This window comes from Sarcophilus harrisii, chromosome 2 (genome assembly GCF_902635505.1).
Source record: "Sarcophilus harrisii chromosome 2, mSarHar1.11, whole genome shotgun sequence".
Taxonomy (NCBI): Eukaryota; Metazoa; Chordata; class Mammalia; order Dasyuromorphia; family Dasyuridae; genus Sarcophilus; species Sarcophilus harrisii.
Window position 1 is genome coordinate 199,170,436 of NC_045427.1, and position 16,539 is coordinate 199,186,974.

Sequence of the window (16,539 nt, forward strand, 5' to 3'; positions counted from 1 at the left end):
GTGGAGCCTGCTTGAGGAAACTGTTAAGTTTTCAGTAAATTTTCAGCAGCAAGTACTACAAATCAAGGATTGATCTGTTGTTTTATTGATGGCCTAGAGTTATGAAAGCAATGGAGAAAATGATGATAATGCAGATTAAACTTAAAAGTGTCACCTATTTTTTTTTTCCTTTCAGAGAGCCAGTTATTAAATTTTTACTATGCTAGTATGCTATCCCTGATACATACTAACTTTCTGTGGATTCTGAGCAGGATTCAAGTAGAAGGAGTAATAGTGTGCATGTATAAACATGGTTTCTCATTCACAAAGACAGTTTTATATCATATAACCAGAGAAGTCTTGTCCTAGAAAAACACATGAAAAGGAGATATTTGATGTAGGAAAGCAGAGACACAGAAGACTCATATTTAACTTAAAAAATGTTGTTTTGTCTAGGGAAAATTAGTGGACAACACAAGGCATTCCTTCTTGAACAAAAATGGGAATTCATATGTTTTATGTGTCATCTGCATATCTCCCACGGCTTTCCATACTCCTGAACATAGTGCTTGTTAGATTAGATTGTCAACACAAGAAAACCTGGAAGTGTGGAAAAAGAATTTGCTTTTTTTAGAAAAGCTATATTACAAATACAAAGCACCATTGTGATTTGTGATGCCTCTTCACCTTTTTATAGAGCAAACTAATGATAATCTCAGAGCCTTATTGTGCAGCACGGGCTACAGCCTTACCCAAGAATTTCTACTGGGTGTGTTCCTTATGCTTTCAGACTAATAAGAGCATTGGTTTCTAATTAAGTTCAGCATGATTGAAAAGTTACACAGCAGATTTCTTTGGATAAATAATCTGGCAGCCTCTTTATGTGACATTAATATAATTTTTTTCAGAGCTATATAACTTACTAGCTATGTGACTCTGACTTGTCGTTTATTCTCTGTCTGAAAATGGGAAATAATAATAAAACCTACCCTCCAGGGTTGTTGTGAAGATGAAATGAGATAATATTTGCAGAGTACTTTATAAATATTAAAGTGTTATGATATATTGGCTGTTATTATTGTTATTAAGATATGCTCTGTTAAGGTATTCTGGAAAGTATTGTGTACAGGCCTCTAAAGTAAAACTAACAGCAGACTCAGAATACACACAGGAGGAGTATTAACTATTAGTTTGTTTTATATTAGCTTGAACTCAGGAAGACCATGCCTCACAGGACTTTATTGCATTTATACCCCTTGTAAATAAGAAAGCAACTTGGGATGTGTTACCATGTTTTAATAGGTTGGAAAAAATATGCTGAAAAAAAAATCAAGCACTGAGATTTCCAGCAATAACAATCTATATTTTTAAAAACATTTCTTACATAGTCCCACAGTCCAGGGAAGTTTTGTGTAACATGATTGTTAAGCTTTTTGGACCCATAATATGGAAGTTGCCTGGCTTGAGTACCTCTTTTTCATGCTAGCCTTGCATTAATGTAATTTTTAATTAACTACAAATGTTAAAAAATGAGTTTATTTGTCCATCATCCACTTCCTTTATTGGCAACATAACAGAATTAACAATGACCTGCAGCTTTGAATATGTAAAGCTTTTCTAATATCTCAGAAGTTGTAGAGCCCTTCAAAGATTTCTCACTTACTTCCCTTGAGTGCATGACTAAAATTTCCTCATGGATTGGGAAAGAGGCTTTCAGGCTTATTAAAAATGAAGAAATATGAAGAGCAATGTTGAACAGTTTTATTACTTTGATGACCCTGTACAATATTGGCTGTCATTGGACAGAACATTGTAGGATGTTCTGTTTAGTATATAAAGATGAATAAGACTGCCCTTTAGGAATTTATAATTGGGAAGATGATATGTATATGAAAATCTATAATTTAAGAGGATATGGATTAAGTGCCACAACAGGAACAAATGAGGTATTAGAGAAGGAGGAAATGGAACAGATTAAAAGGATCTGAAAAACTTCATGGAAGAGATGACATTGGAATTGAGTCTAAAGGTGAAATAAAAGGAAAAAAAAGAGGAACAGCATAAAACATCATAAGATTTGAGAAATGCAAGTTATATAAAGGGGGAAGTATATAATTCTCTTTGGTTAGACTAGCCTTTGGAATAGTGGAATTAGAGGAGGTGAGCATAGAAAGTTAATCTGTGATTCTCAGTGCTCATTTAGCTATTAGGAGTTAGAGGCAGAATCTGCCATGTGGGAAGTTTAATAACAATACAGAAAAGAGCAATGAAAACTTTGTCAGTAGGGGAATAACTTGTGCTTCCAGAAGATTAATATGATAGTTAGATGTAGGACTGATTGGCACAGGGAGTTCCATGTAGCCAGGGAGACCACTTAAGAGATAATTGCAACTTTTGCAGTAATGAAGAATTAATCCAGGATAGGATGTGGGAATAGAAAGGAACAGATAGGGATAGAAACATTGAGGAGGTTGAGCTATTATAATACTGAAGCTGAATGGACAGAATAGAAAGAATGTTTTGAGTAAGTATTATGTATGTTATTAGCATCATTATTCATTTTGGGAAGCCTTTGTGGTTTGCAAAGGGAAGTGATGAATTTGTTTTTGAATGTGTTGAGTCTGAGGTGCTGGTGGAACGTTCAGGTAGAGATTCCAGTAGGCAAGAACTCAGGAGTGAAGTACTGGTTGAAGAAGTCTTGAGAATTATCTGCATGTAATTGAAGTCATAATGAGAAGGTGATTTGAAGGAATTCCAAGTTAAAGAAGATGACTGACTTGTATAGAGTGGAGAGTGAAATCATTTGTTAATCTTGGGGAGTGGGTGGGGTAGAGGAGTGTTATAGGATGTAGTTCTAGGTAGTTATAGTTATAGGATGATGTTCTGTATTTAAGTGATGCTGTAGAAAATGGCATAGAATTAACAGAAAATGAATAAGCATTCTGACAGACAGAATCTACTGGTTCTGGATTTGGAGGATTGGGTTTAGATCTTAGCTCTGTTAATTATTGTGTATGATCTTGAGCATGTTACATAAGTAGGTCCCATCCAGCTCTAGATGATTAGTTCCAATAGCAGTTAGATAACATGAATGCATTTAGGTGATTCAAGAGGTAACATGTCACAATGAAAAGAGATGAATCAGGGTTCAAGCTAGCTTCTTGACTCCTATGAGCTATATGAGCATAAATAAGCCACTTAATCTATCTGATCTTCCATTTGCTCATCTGTGAAATGTGAAAAAATAATACCAGTAGTAACTACCTATCAGAATATTGTGAGGTTTCAATAAGTATCACATAAATGTGAATTATTACTATAAATTTTAAAGCAGTTCCATGTAGTATGATTTCATAACTTTTTCTGGCAGATCTCAGCATCTCCTAAGTAAAATTAAAGAAAGCAGACAAGTGGCATTTCCCAGTGTTGTAGATTAGCAAAGATGGAATATGAAAGGTAGAACACTAAGGAGGTAAGGAATTTTAAGGTGGCAGTAAACACCAAAATAATGAATAAATAAACAATAAAAGGAAGGAAGGAAGGAAGGAAGGAAGGAAGGAAGGAAGGAAGGAAGGAAGGAAGGAAAAGAAAGGGAAAGGAAAGGAAGAAAGGGAAGGAAGGAAGGGAAAGAAAGGAAGGAAAGAAGAGAAAGAAAGATATTGATGATGATGATGATGATGATGATAATGATAATGATGATGATGATCTGGATTTGGTTTTTCTATCCTTATTCAGCCTGAACCTCAGGCTTCCTTATGTTGCTATCACCATATGCCTCATTGCCTCCTCTGGCAAACTCCTTTGTTCTTCAAAATAGTAGGACAGATTCAGGTTGCTGAAAGGTTAGCTTGCTTTCTGATGAGGCCCTCAATCTGTCAGAGATGATGCTTTGCTGCCCTCTGCCGCTTCTTAGAGAGATTACTTTGACAAGGAAAAAAAAAAAAAACATCAATCTTTCCAAATGTCATTGTTAGGCTTTGCTTTGTTAGGAAGCTCTTGTGTGGGATGGAGAGTGAGAGAGGGGCAGTGGTAGGAAGGTAGAGTGGGAGTGGAATAGGAGACACTATGTCATCAGCATATTTGGTCACCATGATTTTATATTTTCAACCTTCAATTCTTTCAAAATAGTTAAAACAAATATCCCATTAAGTATTACAGTGTTTTTTATTTATTTATTTATTTTTAGGGAGGAAGGGTGTATTATTATTAAACTCTCTCTGTTTACAATTGAATGAGTTAAAACATATCTGGAAGCATGGGATAAGATGAGTTTTTTTTAAAGACTAATTTTGAATCTGCAATTGAAAGTATGATATCATTTACTCATTTGTTAGGATTTTGTAATTCAATCTTTCTTACTTTTACACTTTAGTCCTTGATAGAGAAGCCCTTTGATATCTAAATGACTTAATGTTTTGAGTTCTAAACTTGGAGTTAGGAAGACCTGAATTCAAATCTTGTTTCAGACATTTATGATTGTGAGCAAGCTTTTAGTTGTTCAGCTTCAGCTTTGTCATCTGTAAAATGGGGGTAATAATAGCATTTACCTCATGGGGTTGTTGCGAAGATCAAATTAAATAATAAGTAATGTAAAGTATTTTGTAAACTTTGAAGCACTACATAAACTTTAGCTTGCTATTGTTCTTGATGTTTTTAAACCTAGATCAAATAGACTTGGTGAATTTCTTGATAGCTTTTTTCTCAGGCACAAGAACTTGGTTGGACAATACCTTCCCTTTAAATCATTTGGTTACTCTTTGGAAGTACTCTGATCATGCTCTATAGCAATTGCTTACATTAGCTCTAAGAGAGAATTCCATTGGCTTAATCTTCATTGCTAAATAATACTCATTTCTACCTCCTTTTCCTCTACTACTACTAATGTCATTTCCAATGAGGATGGTGTAAACTGTATATCTTAATGTAGCAAATAGTAAGATCCAAGTTAGCATCTCTTCCACATTTACTTTTCTTGCCCAGTATGTGATATCTTATTTTTTGTGTCTCTTTTGCTGTAGTTTTACAGATGACTGTTTAAAATTGCAGGCGAGTCCCATGTATCATAGTCTTTTAAAGTATTATTTTTCATATTTATACTGAGAATAGCTTTTCTTTAAATTAGAAAGAAAAACTAATTTATCACTGCATCCTCAAAAGTCACTTGGAAAATTTTATAATAAATGGATGACTTGGGCTTTTTCCTCACTTTAAAATCTGACTTTTTCTCTTTCCAGGTTTCTTAAATAGTTTTGAGGAATTGCAGGCAGAAGAATGTGGCATTCTCAATGGATGTGAAAATGGCCGCTGTGTTAGAGTACAGGAGGGATATACGTGTGACTGCTTTGATGGCTACCACTTAGATATGACCAAGATGACTTGTGTTGGTAAGAATATGGTTGCATGTTAAAAATGGTTTTCTTCTTACACTGTTCTCTCTGAGGCCAGATTTACTCAATTAAAAGAAAACAGACATTGCTTCTTCTGGAATGTATTTCAGTTGGTTTAGAAATCAAAGCAGATAGTTTATACTTTTCCTATTTGACTTTTGCCTACAAGTTTGATAACACATAATGACTTCTTTAAGTAATTCATTAACATAAATGAGTGTGGGGATGATTTTTCTCTTGTCACAGAAATTTTAACATCTTTATGTATCAATGATTTATTAATTATACATGTGAAAAAAGGTATCCATTTCAAAGAATACCGGTGATGTTCAAAAAAAGAAATGTCTTAGAAATATAAATCATTTTTCCCAAATAGAACTATCAGGAGACTTGGAGAGTGTTATTCCCATATGCCCTATTCATTTTTGGGAATAGCTTTGAGATAGCTCCAATAGTTTTCTTTTTTAACTGCTTCAGACTCTACATTACATATTTTTGACTGTCAGAGAGAGATGCCCATGGCATAATGGATCAAAGTCTTCCAACATGACTCACTAGAAGAAGATTTTAGGTAACAGTTATAGGGAATCTTGAACAAGCAAAAGATTATCTTAAAATGCAATACAAATCATTGTTCCAAAATTGAGCAAGTAATTCACTATCCCATTCTCCTAGATTACTCCCAAGTTAGAGTTAAACAAATAGATCTCCTTCCACACACACTTCATGTGGACAATTGGAGAGGACATTCCCTTCATATAGACTAATATTATATCACTTCAGATAATGATATAAATAAGACAAGATTTATTCTTTGTGAAAAGGTTTGGTACCATCATTAATCTGTATCCCAAGAAAAGCCTTTGTTCAAAGTGTTTTTCTAAAGATTTTGGAAAATGATTTAAAGGAAAATGTTACTTCTTAATATCGCTAAAGATATTAAAAAGAGGTTTCTGGATTTTTTCATATGTTTCCTCAGTGTTATGGACATAAACAGTCCCTTTCATGTATGTGTGTGTGTGTCTAATATAAAAGCACATTCATAATATGTAAAATGAAGACAGTAGCTTTATGAGGCAGGGTAGCTGGCATGAGAAGAGACTTCACATGTGTTTGAATTCAGTTTTGAAGGAAACCAAAGATTTTAAGAAATGGATATAGGGAGGGAGAGCATTCCAGACATAGGAGATAATTTCCCAGGACCAGAACAAGGATGGGTTTGGGAATGGTAAGAATAGTGGTAGTAAGGGAGTCTGAGGGATTTAACTTTTCCTTCTTTATACCTCATTTATGACTTTCCCCAGCCCTAGTTCTCTTCTTGTGGTAACTTGATTATAACTATTTTGGAGGAGGTAATGACCAATGAGTGAATTGGGCAAGACTGTAATTAAAATGAAACCCATTGTTTCTTTGATTCCTTTCTGCCCCATATCCCTCTGTGACCCCAACCAGGTTAGAGATTCCTAGAACATTAACATTAAAAGAGGCACAGCTAGGAGAGTTAAAGGGACAGGCCTAGGAACCACCTAGGGATACTGCTCTTTCCACAACATAAAATGCTTCTCATACAGTGGAATTTGCATCATTTGTGCCCTTTGCATAGCTGTGTCTAAGACTACAGAGTTCCCACCAGTTGTTCTTCAAGTATTTGAAATATTTGAAGAACTGCCTAATGGAAGAGAAATTAGACTTGTTCTGTTTTGTGTGTAGTGAGTGGCATTTTCCAAAGAACCCAGTTTAGGCCTGATATCAAGGTAAAATTTTATTTTTATATTTCAAACTATATATAAGTAAAATGGACTACATGAAGAAATTGTGGGATCCTCCCTTCAAATAGAGGCTAGATGACTACTTGTCAGGTGTTTTATATTGGATATTCTTTCTCAGATATGCACTGAAGCCCTCCAACTGAAATTCTTTGATTCTCTAGTGACTTAAAGTTGAAAGCTTAACTCCAGCTAAATTTTAGAGGGTAGAAAAACCTAGAAAAAGGATGGTGATTGATATTTTTGTGGGACCTCAAATTAGAATTATGAATACATTTTGTCATTTGAATAGTTGTATATAATGAAGAGGTTGTATAGTATGATTACTATGATATTATATTTGAAATATATTATGGTTTACATTTTCCACAAAAAGTCCCACTCTGGTTCTTATATTCTGGTTTTGAACCTGAGTTCTCAGATGTTGTGCCAACAGGACATTTAGTGGATTCTTAAAAGTACTAAAGTTATAGGCAATACCCAAGGTGAAATTGCATCTTTTATCTAAGAGCCAAGAGGATTAGTCTTAGCCAAATTAGCGACAAAGTGATTAATTTTTCAGGTAAAATAATCCATGAAAATATGCTTCAATATTTCATTATATCCATAACTGTCTTCCATTGTAGAGTACAACCTCTGTGTCTCCTTAACTTGGTGATTCTTCATTACATCCTTCTAAATAATTTCAACAAAAAATTTACCCAGCATCCTAGAAGCTTTCATCTAGCTTATCATGGTGCCCATTGCAGCAGTCAGGATGTCTGCCTGTCATTCTTTGTTGTCCATATATAGAGTATCATGTATTATTCCTCACACATAATACCTCTATTTCCTAAATCCAGGTATCATCACTGACTGTTTCCCAGGTTTGGAATTCTTCCCTTTCTTATCTCTGCCTTCTAACTTCTCTGGCTTCCTTCAAATCACAGCTAAAATATTCCACTTTCTACTTGAAACCTTTCTTAATTCGCCCTTACTGCCAGTACCTTCCTACAGAGACCATCTCCTATTTATCTTGTATTTATCTTTTTTTTTGCATGTAGTTATTTGTATGTTGTCTCCCCGATTAAACTGTGAGCTCCTTGAGAGTAGGGATCTTCTTTCTTTTTCTTATGTCCCTATAGCTTGGCAAATAGTTTATTTATATAGTAGGCTTTTAATAAATAGAGTTTATAATAGGCTTTTTAATAAATACTTAACTAGTCCATCTACCTCCTTTTCTAATTACACATTTCCTAGAGGATAACTTTTACAATATTTTTTTTATTGAAAGCTCTTCAGGGAAGGAAACTGTAGAACCTCACTTGGGAAATGGTTGCTGTATTATCTAGCAAAATCTTCCATTGCAGTGCAAATATGATCCCTTCTGAAAATTGAGTATAGTGTATAGACAAAAAGAAGCCATAAAAAAGTTAAGAAATAACATAAGGATCCAGGGTGGGACTAAATGCTATAAAAATCTTAATTAATTTGACATTTAAACAGTGTATTTAAAACATTTTCTTTCTTTCTATTTTTTTGCCTTTCCTTGGTTCAAACCTATAAATTCAATGGCAGAATGAACGCTCAGCATGACATTCTTTCCACAAATGCAGAGGAGGAATTCATTGCTAATATAAAGATTTAGAGAGTTGTCTAAGACACAGTGAGGATTTGCCCATCATCCCTTAGCTAATATGTCAGAAGTAGTATTTGAACAAGATCTTACAGACTATAAAACGGATCCCCTTTGTATTGTGTCATACTGCCTCTCTTACCTCTTTTTACTGAGTTGGATATCAAATCATATTTACAAGCATATTCTGATGTTTTGTTACAGATGTAAATGAATGTGATGAACTGAACAACCGGATGTCACTCTGCAAAAATGCCAAATGCATTAATACAGAAGGTTCATACAAATGTTTGTGTCTGCCTGGCTATGTTCCTTCAGATAAACCCAACTACTGCACACCACTGAATCCAGAAAAAGACAGTGACCTGGAGTAGAGAAAAATCATCAGAACCCAAGCACATATACTCTGCACTGTATAAAGAAAAAGAAGTATATTATACTTGAGACATTGCACCTGCTCAAGAAGACTGGCAGTTTGGAAAACAAAAATGAGTTGTTATTCATTTAGACGAAATGGCAAGATTAATAGCTACCAGCTTGCCTAAAGTGGCAGACCAAATGGACATTTCTCTGTGTGGAAGAAAAGCAAATATATATAGTCTGTTCATATGTAAAATTCAGTGGAAAAATAGGCAGAACAATGCTGTTATTTTTAACAGAAAGGAGATTGTTTTGTTTTTGAAAACTATTGCTTGATTAAATTTGACATTTAAATAGTGGTGGAAATATTTTATGTTACTTCTGCATTTTTATCGTGCAGTTTCTTGGCTACTGTTTTTCTTCAGATTTTTTTAACCTAAAGTGCAAATTCTTTGATAAACTATTGTTAAGCCATTTTATAAGTACTGTTAATAGGGTTATGCTACTTCTGGTCTGAAATATTGGTCAGTGACTTTTAAAATGCTTATTGTCTGTCCTGTGGAGCAGACACTGTTATTTTTTTTGTTTGTTTCAAACTTTTTATACATCTTGGAGAAAAGCCCTTTATATTCATGTTGTAATCTGTCTGCTTTTTTTACTGCACAGAAAACTCTGTGCACCCTCTTGGTCAAGCTGCTAGCAGACACCAGTTGGAAACATTTGTACATTGAAATGGAAGAACTCAAGAGTTCATGTCTTTATTGTAATGTTTAAACTAAACACAGAAAAATTCTTATAATTTACCCCTAACATACTAAGACTGTATATTAAAACAGTAAAATAAATTACCTCTTTTTTAGAAAAGAAAATATTGAGTGGCATTTTTAAAAATGTTTTCATTCAAAATGTTTTTGTCCCTTTAATTTTTTAAAGTTTGAAAAAGTTCACTGGCCAGATGTGGTGTTAGATGGATATCTATAATCCCTGCTACTGGGGAGGCTGACAGATGGATTCCTTGGTGAACTACATATGAACTCAGCCAATTGAATACCCAGTAGGGTACAGGGATAGGGCAGAACCATACTGTCTAAGGAGGGACAAATCAACCCAGAGCAGAGATATGAAGTATACCAAAACTCCTGGCCCAGTCACTAGTTGGACTAGGTGACAGAGTGGCTACAGGGAGTCAGCCTAGGTGAAATAACAAGACCCAGTGTCCGAAAAAAAAAAATCACATTAGTTTGATACTTATAATATTTATATCTAATTTTGCATTGGAGCACTTAGGAAGACAATTGATACTGTGCAAAGAATGATGGACTTACAGTTAGAGGTTCTAGGTTTGAGTTCTGGTTCTCCTAATTAGAACCATTGAGGCTGTGAACAAGTCACTAATTCTCTTGACCTCAGTTTCCTCATCTGTTAAAATTTAAGGGAGGACTGGAGATCTCTTACCCACTTCAGATTTAACTGTTGTATTTTTATAAAGAATTCGGGGAAGAGTGAAATTACACCCATACACAAACTCCAAATATATTAGTGCTTGCTTGCCTGTTAGGCTCCTTAAGTATTGTAATTTTTTAGTAACAACTTCTGTATTTTCAATCTAAATAATGCATTTCAGGATTTAATTTTTGTTTTCTCCAAACAAAAGTATCCTGAAAAGTAAACATATTTAAACATGATTTACTGTAGATAGAAATTGCTGTTTTGGGGTCTACATTTTGTTAAACATTATAGAAGCTATATTGAGAGAAAAGAGTTTTTTGGTAGTTTCTGTAACATGACCCAGATATTCTATACTTTAAAAAAAAAGAAAGAAATTTCTTTAAATAGTTAATATTGTAGGACTTTAATTCCCTGCTGGCCACCCACCAGGTTTGGGCGTCAGAGGTGATGGCCATAATCCAGTACAGCCTGCCAGTGATGGAATGTTAGCACTGCTGTAGCTCTCACCTCAGTCAGCCTCAGAAATTCCTAGGAAAATGACTTAGCTAAGGATTGATGGCTTCGAATACAACAGCTAGCTTTGGTCATTTAGGGACCCATAAGATATAATTTGTGCCCAGGAAATGAGAGGAAAAGAAAGACAGCTTTTCTTTGTAGAAAAGGATGGGAATATATTCTATGTATCAAGTGTAAGAAATATGAAGGCTGTAGCTTTAGCAGTAGGAAACTAGGTAACAGATTCTTCTTTCCCTAGCAGATTACACATATATTGTTTTCTTGCTGTATCTTATCTCTTTCCTTGGAAGCCTGATGGCAATCAGACTAAACTTTCTTTTAAAAAAAAAAAAAATTGCTCTGAGCCAGTTTTTGTCCTCTGCGAGTTGCAGGCAGAAGAGGAAAGAAACTTTCAATCTTGGAAATAACTACTTTATTTAAAAATACCCAAAAGACTGCTTTAATAAGCATGTGAGATAATTTACATCTGGTGTTCAGATATTATTCTTCATTAGCACACAGTAGTGGAAAGTACTGAATAGTACTGTACCACTCTTCCTTAGCTTGTTCTTCTTGAGATCTTTTGCTTTCTCTTCTTTCCATGAAAATGATCCTTATAAGCCTTTTAAATGCTTAGCTGTTTATTGGAAATTTTTATAAAAGCACCAAAAAAAAACCAAACCCAAAAAACCAACCAACCAAACACAAATAGTGTCTTGATTATCTTTTAATAATGAATAATAATCATAATTTGCAAATATTGCATGATTTAGATCAGTTGGATTCCAGCTCAGAAGTTATGTTTAATATTGATTTTAAATATTTGAAATTAGATGCATAATTTTAAAATAATCCCCAACAAGAATCCAGTGAATTCTTAAATACGTAAACTTATCAAAAATGCCTTGTCTTACTCCAGTATTTATATTTGAGCAGAATTCAAATCTGGAATGAATTATCACTGAAACTGAAAGGCTGGTTTTTAATATTCAGAAGAACATTGTTATTTAAACATTACTACTTTTGGCAGCAAAGTAATTTAACTTTCCTTGTTCAGAAGTATATCTGCAAGAATTCTAACTAGAATGGAATTCTTCCAGTTTAATTAATTTAATTAATTGAAACAAAAAACTTCATGCAGAATAAAACTGAAGTCCACTCAGGGAAGTGGATCAAGTTCAGCTAACAAAAAACAATAGCATATTTGTTATTTACTGAAGATCAACTATAACCTACAATTTCAAGATTAGCTTTTTTTTTTTCTTTTTAAACCTTTTTATTTTCAAAACATATGCACGGATAATTTGACAACATTGGTCCTTGCATAGCCTTGAGTTTCAGATTTTCTCCTCTTTCTTCCCACCTCTTCCCCAAATGGCAAGCAATCCAATATATGTTAAACATGTTAAAATATGTTAAATCCAATATATGTAAACATATTTATACAACTATCTTGCTGCACAAGAAAAATCAGATCAAAAAAAGAAAGTAAATGAGTAAGAAAAAATGCAAGTGAACAACAACAAAAAGAATGAGAATGTTATGCTGTGATCCACATTCAGTTCCTACTACCTTTGAGTGTAGATGATTCTCTTTGTCACAAGATCATCGGAACTGGCATCAGTCATCTCATTGTTGGAGTCATGCTAATCAGAATTGATTGTCATATGTGTACAATGGTCTCCTGGTCCTGCTCATTTCTGATTTATGATTTAGCATCAGTTCATGTAAGTCTCTCCAGGCCTCTCTGAAATCATCCTGCTGATCATTTCTTATAGATAATATTCCATAATATTCATATATCATAATTTATACAGCCATTCTCCAACGGATGGGCATCCACTCAGTTTCCAGTTTTCAAGATTAGCTTTTTAAAAATAATCTAATCTTGAGCAAATCTCTTGAAAGATTTGACTTTGATTTTCAAATAAAATTGTTTATAAGTGTCTGTCTCAGTAACATCTATGAATCACAAGAGAAGAGAGTTGATTATCATAAAGGAGACAAGATGGTGTAGGAGAGGGATAGTTCGGATTAGGAGTCAAGGACCTTGAGGGTAAGCCTTTCCTTTGAAACTGTCTTATAAGCCTTAGGTGCCTCATCAATAAAATAAAGGGTTTGGATTAAGGCCCATTGGGTCTCTCAACATCTTGATCAGTGTCATGCTTCTCAGTCTTGAATTTTAAGAAGCAGAAATGATAGATACTCTCTTGTCCAGAAAAGGTATAAAGCTGTGAACCCCACCTCTCTATTACCCTGAATCACTGCTTTAACCTGGTTTGGTAAAATTCATAGGCTCAAGGGCAATACAAACAACTGGTTCTGTCTGTACAATTGATCCAATCTGGATGTCCAGAGAAACGCTGATTTATATTAAGGCAAACTAAGATTCCTAGAGGCACTTTTTACAAATGCATCCAACTAAGATAAGAAGTCATGGGTGCCTTTGAATCTAGAGCTCAAAACAATTTCTATTGGCAGAATCATTTCCTTTGGAATCATAAATCAGCCAATAGATGTATTTATCATTCCTTCTTGCTGGCTTTAACTACTCATCTATTCTCTTCTAGGTCAAGGGAGAGAAAGATATAGAGAACTGATCCAATTAGCCTGCATTCATTCTATAATATAAACTAGTAAAAGAAGGTATAAGTGGCAGTCCTAACTTAAAAATGTGGGTGGGGAGAAGTGAAAAACATTTTTAAAAAAATCTTTTTCATTCCCAGCTCAACCACAAACTACTGTTCAGAAAAAGGAAACTACACTCTGGTGAAGTATGAGACTCAGTGGTGACTAAGGTCAGAGACCTTTTTAAGGGAGAAGTAACTTCCAGCCACAGGTTGAGAGGCTCACGGTCCTCATGGAATACATATTACCCAAAGTGTATTTTATCAGCCTAAAAGGGCAGGATCCTGGCCACAGGAGGTAAAACAGACTTATTCTATCACTTTGTGGCCTTTGAGGATTTTTTTTAAAGGGGGTGAGGCAAAGGAATTCAGTAAGTGTAGCTGGGTTGGTGTCAGCTTGTGGGTTTGACTAGCAGCCACTGAAGGTTCAACTTGGCCCTGACCATTTTTCATGCTTTCATGGCAGACTGCTCAGGAATCTGAATTTGTCTGGAGGAAATCCCTTGAGGTCAGACGGGCAGCAGCGATTTCATTTTTACTGATTTACAACTGACACGAATAGCAGAGAGGTATCCTCCTGCCATCCATTGCCTGCCTGTTAATGGTGTGCTTGTTAACTTGGTCATAGTCAATGAACAAGCATTTATGAAGTATTTACTCTCTATGTACTGGGGCACCCTCAGTACTGAGCCAGCTGCTCCTTCCCTAGATCCTCAGTATTTTTTTTTTCCTATGGTCTGTGTAGGGCCTGCCCTCTTGCATGGTTACTTGGACCTTGCCAGGACTCTCGTGGGACACTCAATAAGAGGTAGAAAATGCCAGTTTCTTTCTTCTTTTTACTTTTTTTTTTTTTTTTACTTCTATACTTTACCAGATTACACTATTTCCTCAGAAGCCCCCATTTTAGACAATAAAGAGCTTATTGTGGATCTAAGGCTTAATAAATAGTTCAGAAATGAAGATCAGGAGATGGATTCTAGGCTTCAGCTAGCAGCTAGGGTTACTAGCTAACAAGTTTAGTTTATTTATTTTGGTCATTTCTCTTTCTTCCTGATCCTATTTGGAATTTTCTTGGCAAAGATACTGGAGTGTTTTCTGTTTCCTTCTCCATTTTACAAATGAAAAAACTGAGGCAAAATGGGTTAAAATAATTTGCATAAAGTCACATAGCTGATAAGTATTTGAAGCTAAGTTTGAAACTCAGAAGGATGAATGAGTTCTTGACGCCATACCTGGCACTCCATATGTTGTACCACCTAGCTGTTCCAGAAGGTACAAGTCCAAAAAGTGAAACAATTAGTAATCAGCAAGCCTTTACGTTTAAAGGGGGAGACAAATACATACAAAATAGTTGAATACGAGGTATTTGGGAAGGCCAGCACTGGCTATTAGAGGATCAGGAAAGTCTTCAATATGAGGAAGAACTGAATTCAGATACTGCCTCAGCTTCAGGTTTCTCAGCTCTAAACTGAAAAGTCCCAATGTAGGAGTTTAATGCAAATTCAAGGGGAAGCTCTCATAGTACCTCAGAGTCTCCCACAGTTCATTGCACATAGTAAGTATTTAATAAATGCTTGTTGATTCATTAATTGTATATAGATACCTATAACTTTCTATAACAAATCATTTTATCAAGTAAACAATAATTATGGCAGCAGATTTTCTACAGGGACAGATCATATTACTGATGGAATTTCCAAAAACTCAAAACATATGTTTAAGCAACACATTCTCATAACAAATTTTTTTCAGTCAAAAGTAAGTTATGGTTATGGAATATACTACTAAGTCTCAAAAATACTCTGACAAACTCCAATAAATCTATGATCTCATCAATGTAGCTATTCCTTCCAATGATTTAGTTTGCAGCCCAACCACGGCTAACCAATGTGTAATGCCCTCCCATAATTTTACCACATGGGGCTAACCTAATTTCCTGGATGGAGAACTAGTTTCTTGTTTCTTTACAATGTGTAGCTGCCAAGGGAGCTCCTAGGCTACCAGTAGTTATTTCTTGTCCTTGCTATATGACTAGTTTTTTGTTTGTTTTTTGATTTCTTATCATACATTTCTCTTAGGACATTCTTTGCACAGCCTTTCCCATATAATTCCTTGATTGTAATGTGTGTTAGCCATCTCAGGCCCAGTGTGGTATAATGCTATGTGATAGAAGCCAATTAAAATGTAATTGGAAAATAAATATTTAATAAAATAAATGAAATACAATAAAAAACAGATCATACTAAAATTTAAAATTGTTAGTATGAAGCTGACAAGATTCCTTTTATATGAATTAATGGCCCTCTATTTGAATTTGTCACCAATGGTATAGTACAAAGCTTCTTAAACTCTGATTCACACAACTGCAGGTTTGAAATTATGTTTTATTATCAATAAATGTTTGATTTGCATACCTATTTTTCATACCTATCCAGGGTCTTGTAAAAATTTCTTGAGCAAAAAAGGATCATGAGTTGAAATAGTTTAAGAAACCCTAGTATAGTGGATCTGAAAGTAGGAAGGGCTAGTGTCACATATACATCAGGCCCTTCCTTGTTCTATGACCCTGTGCAAGTTACAGCTTTTTTAGTTCTCAGTTTACTCATCTGCAAAACAGAGGCCCCTTCCTGCTCTTAATCTGTGATTCTATAACCCTGGGCTTTTGAGTGATCCTCAATTTTGATTTTTTGGAGACTTTTAGAAAATAGTGTCATTTGCAAATATGTACAGATCAAAATGGTAGAAAATCATGAACACTATTGATGTGGGAAAACTTCCTATCTTTGATTCCCAAACCACTTCCTAGTTAATAATGTAAATTACCCTTTAACTCACAAATCCTGGTCCCTTTGAATTCCAAT

General features: G+C 34.7%; 1 protein-coding gene across 6 annotated transcripts in view; it reads left to right on the forward strand.

Annotated features, from left to right (window-relative positions):
• LTBP1 (latent transforming growth factor beta binding protein 1) overlaps positions 1–9,976 on the forward strand; it is a 421,971-nt gene extending 411,995 nt beyond the window's left edge. For all 6 annotated transcript variants that reach the window (XM_031951251.1, XM_031951252.1, XM_031951253.1 and 3 more), the window contains 2 exons: positions 5,214–5,363; positions 8,952–9,976. In XM_031951251.1, the coding sequence (XP_031807111.1) occupies positions 5,214–5,363; positions 8,952–9,121 (320 nt within the window). In that variant the 3' untranslated portion in view covers positions 9,122–9,976. The remainder of the gene's footprint in view (positions 1–5,213; positions 5,364–8,951) is intronic.
• The last annotated feature ends 6,563 nt before the right edge of the window (positions 9,977–16,539 follow it).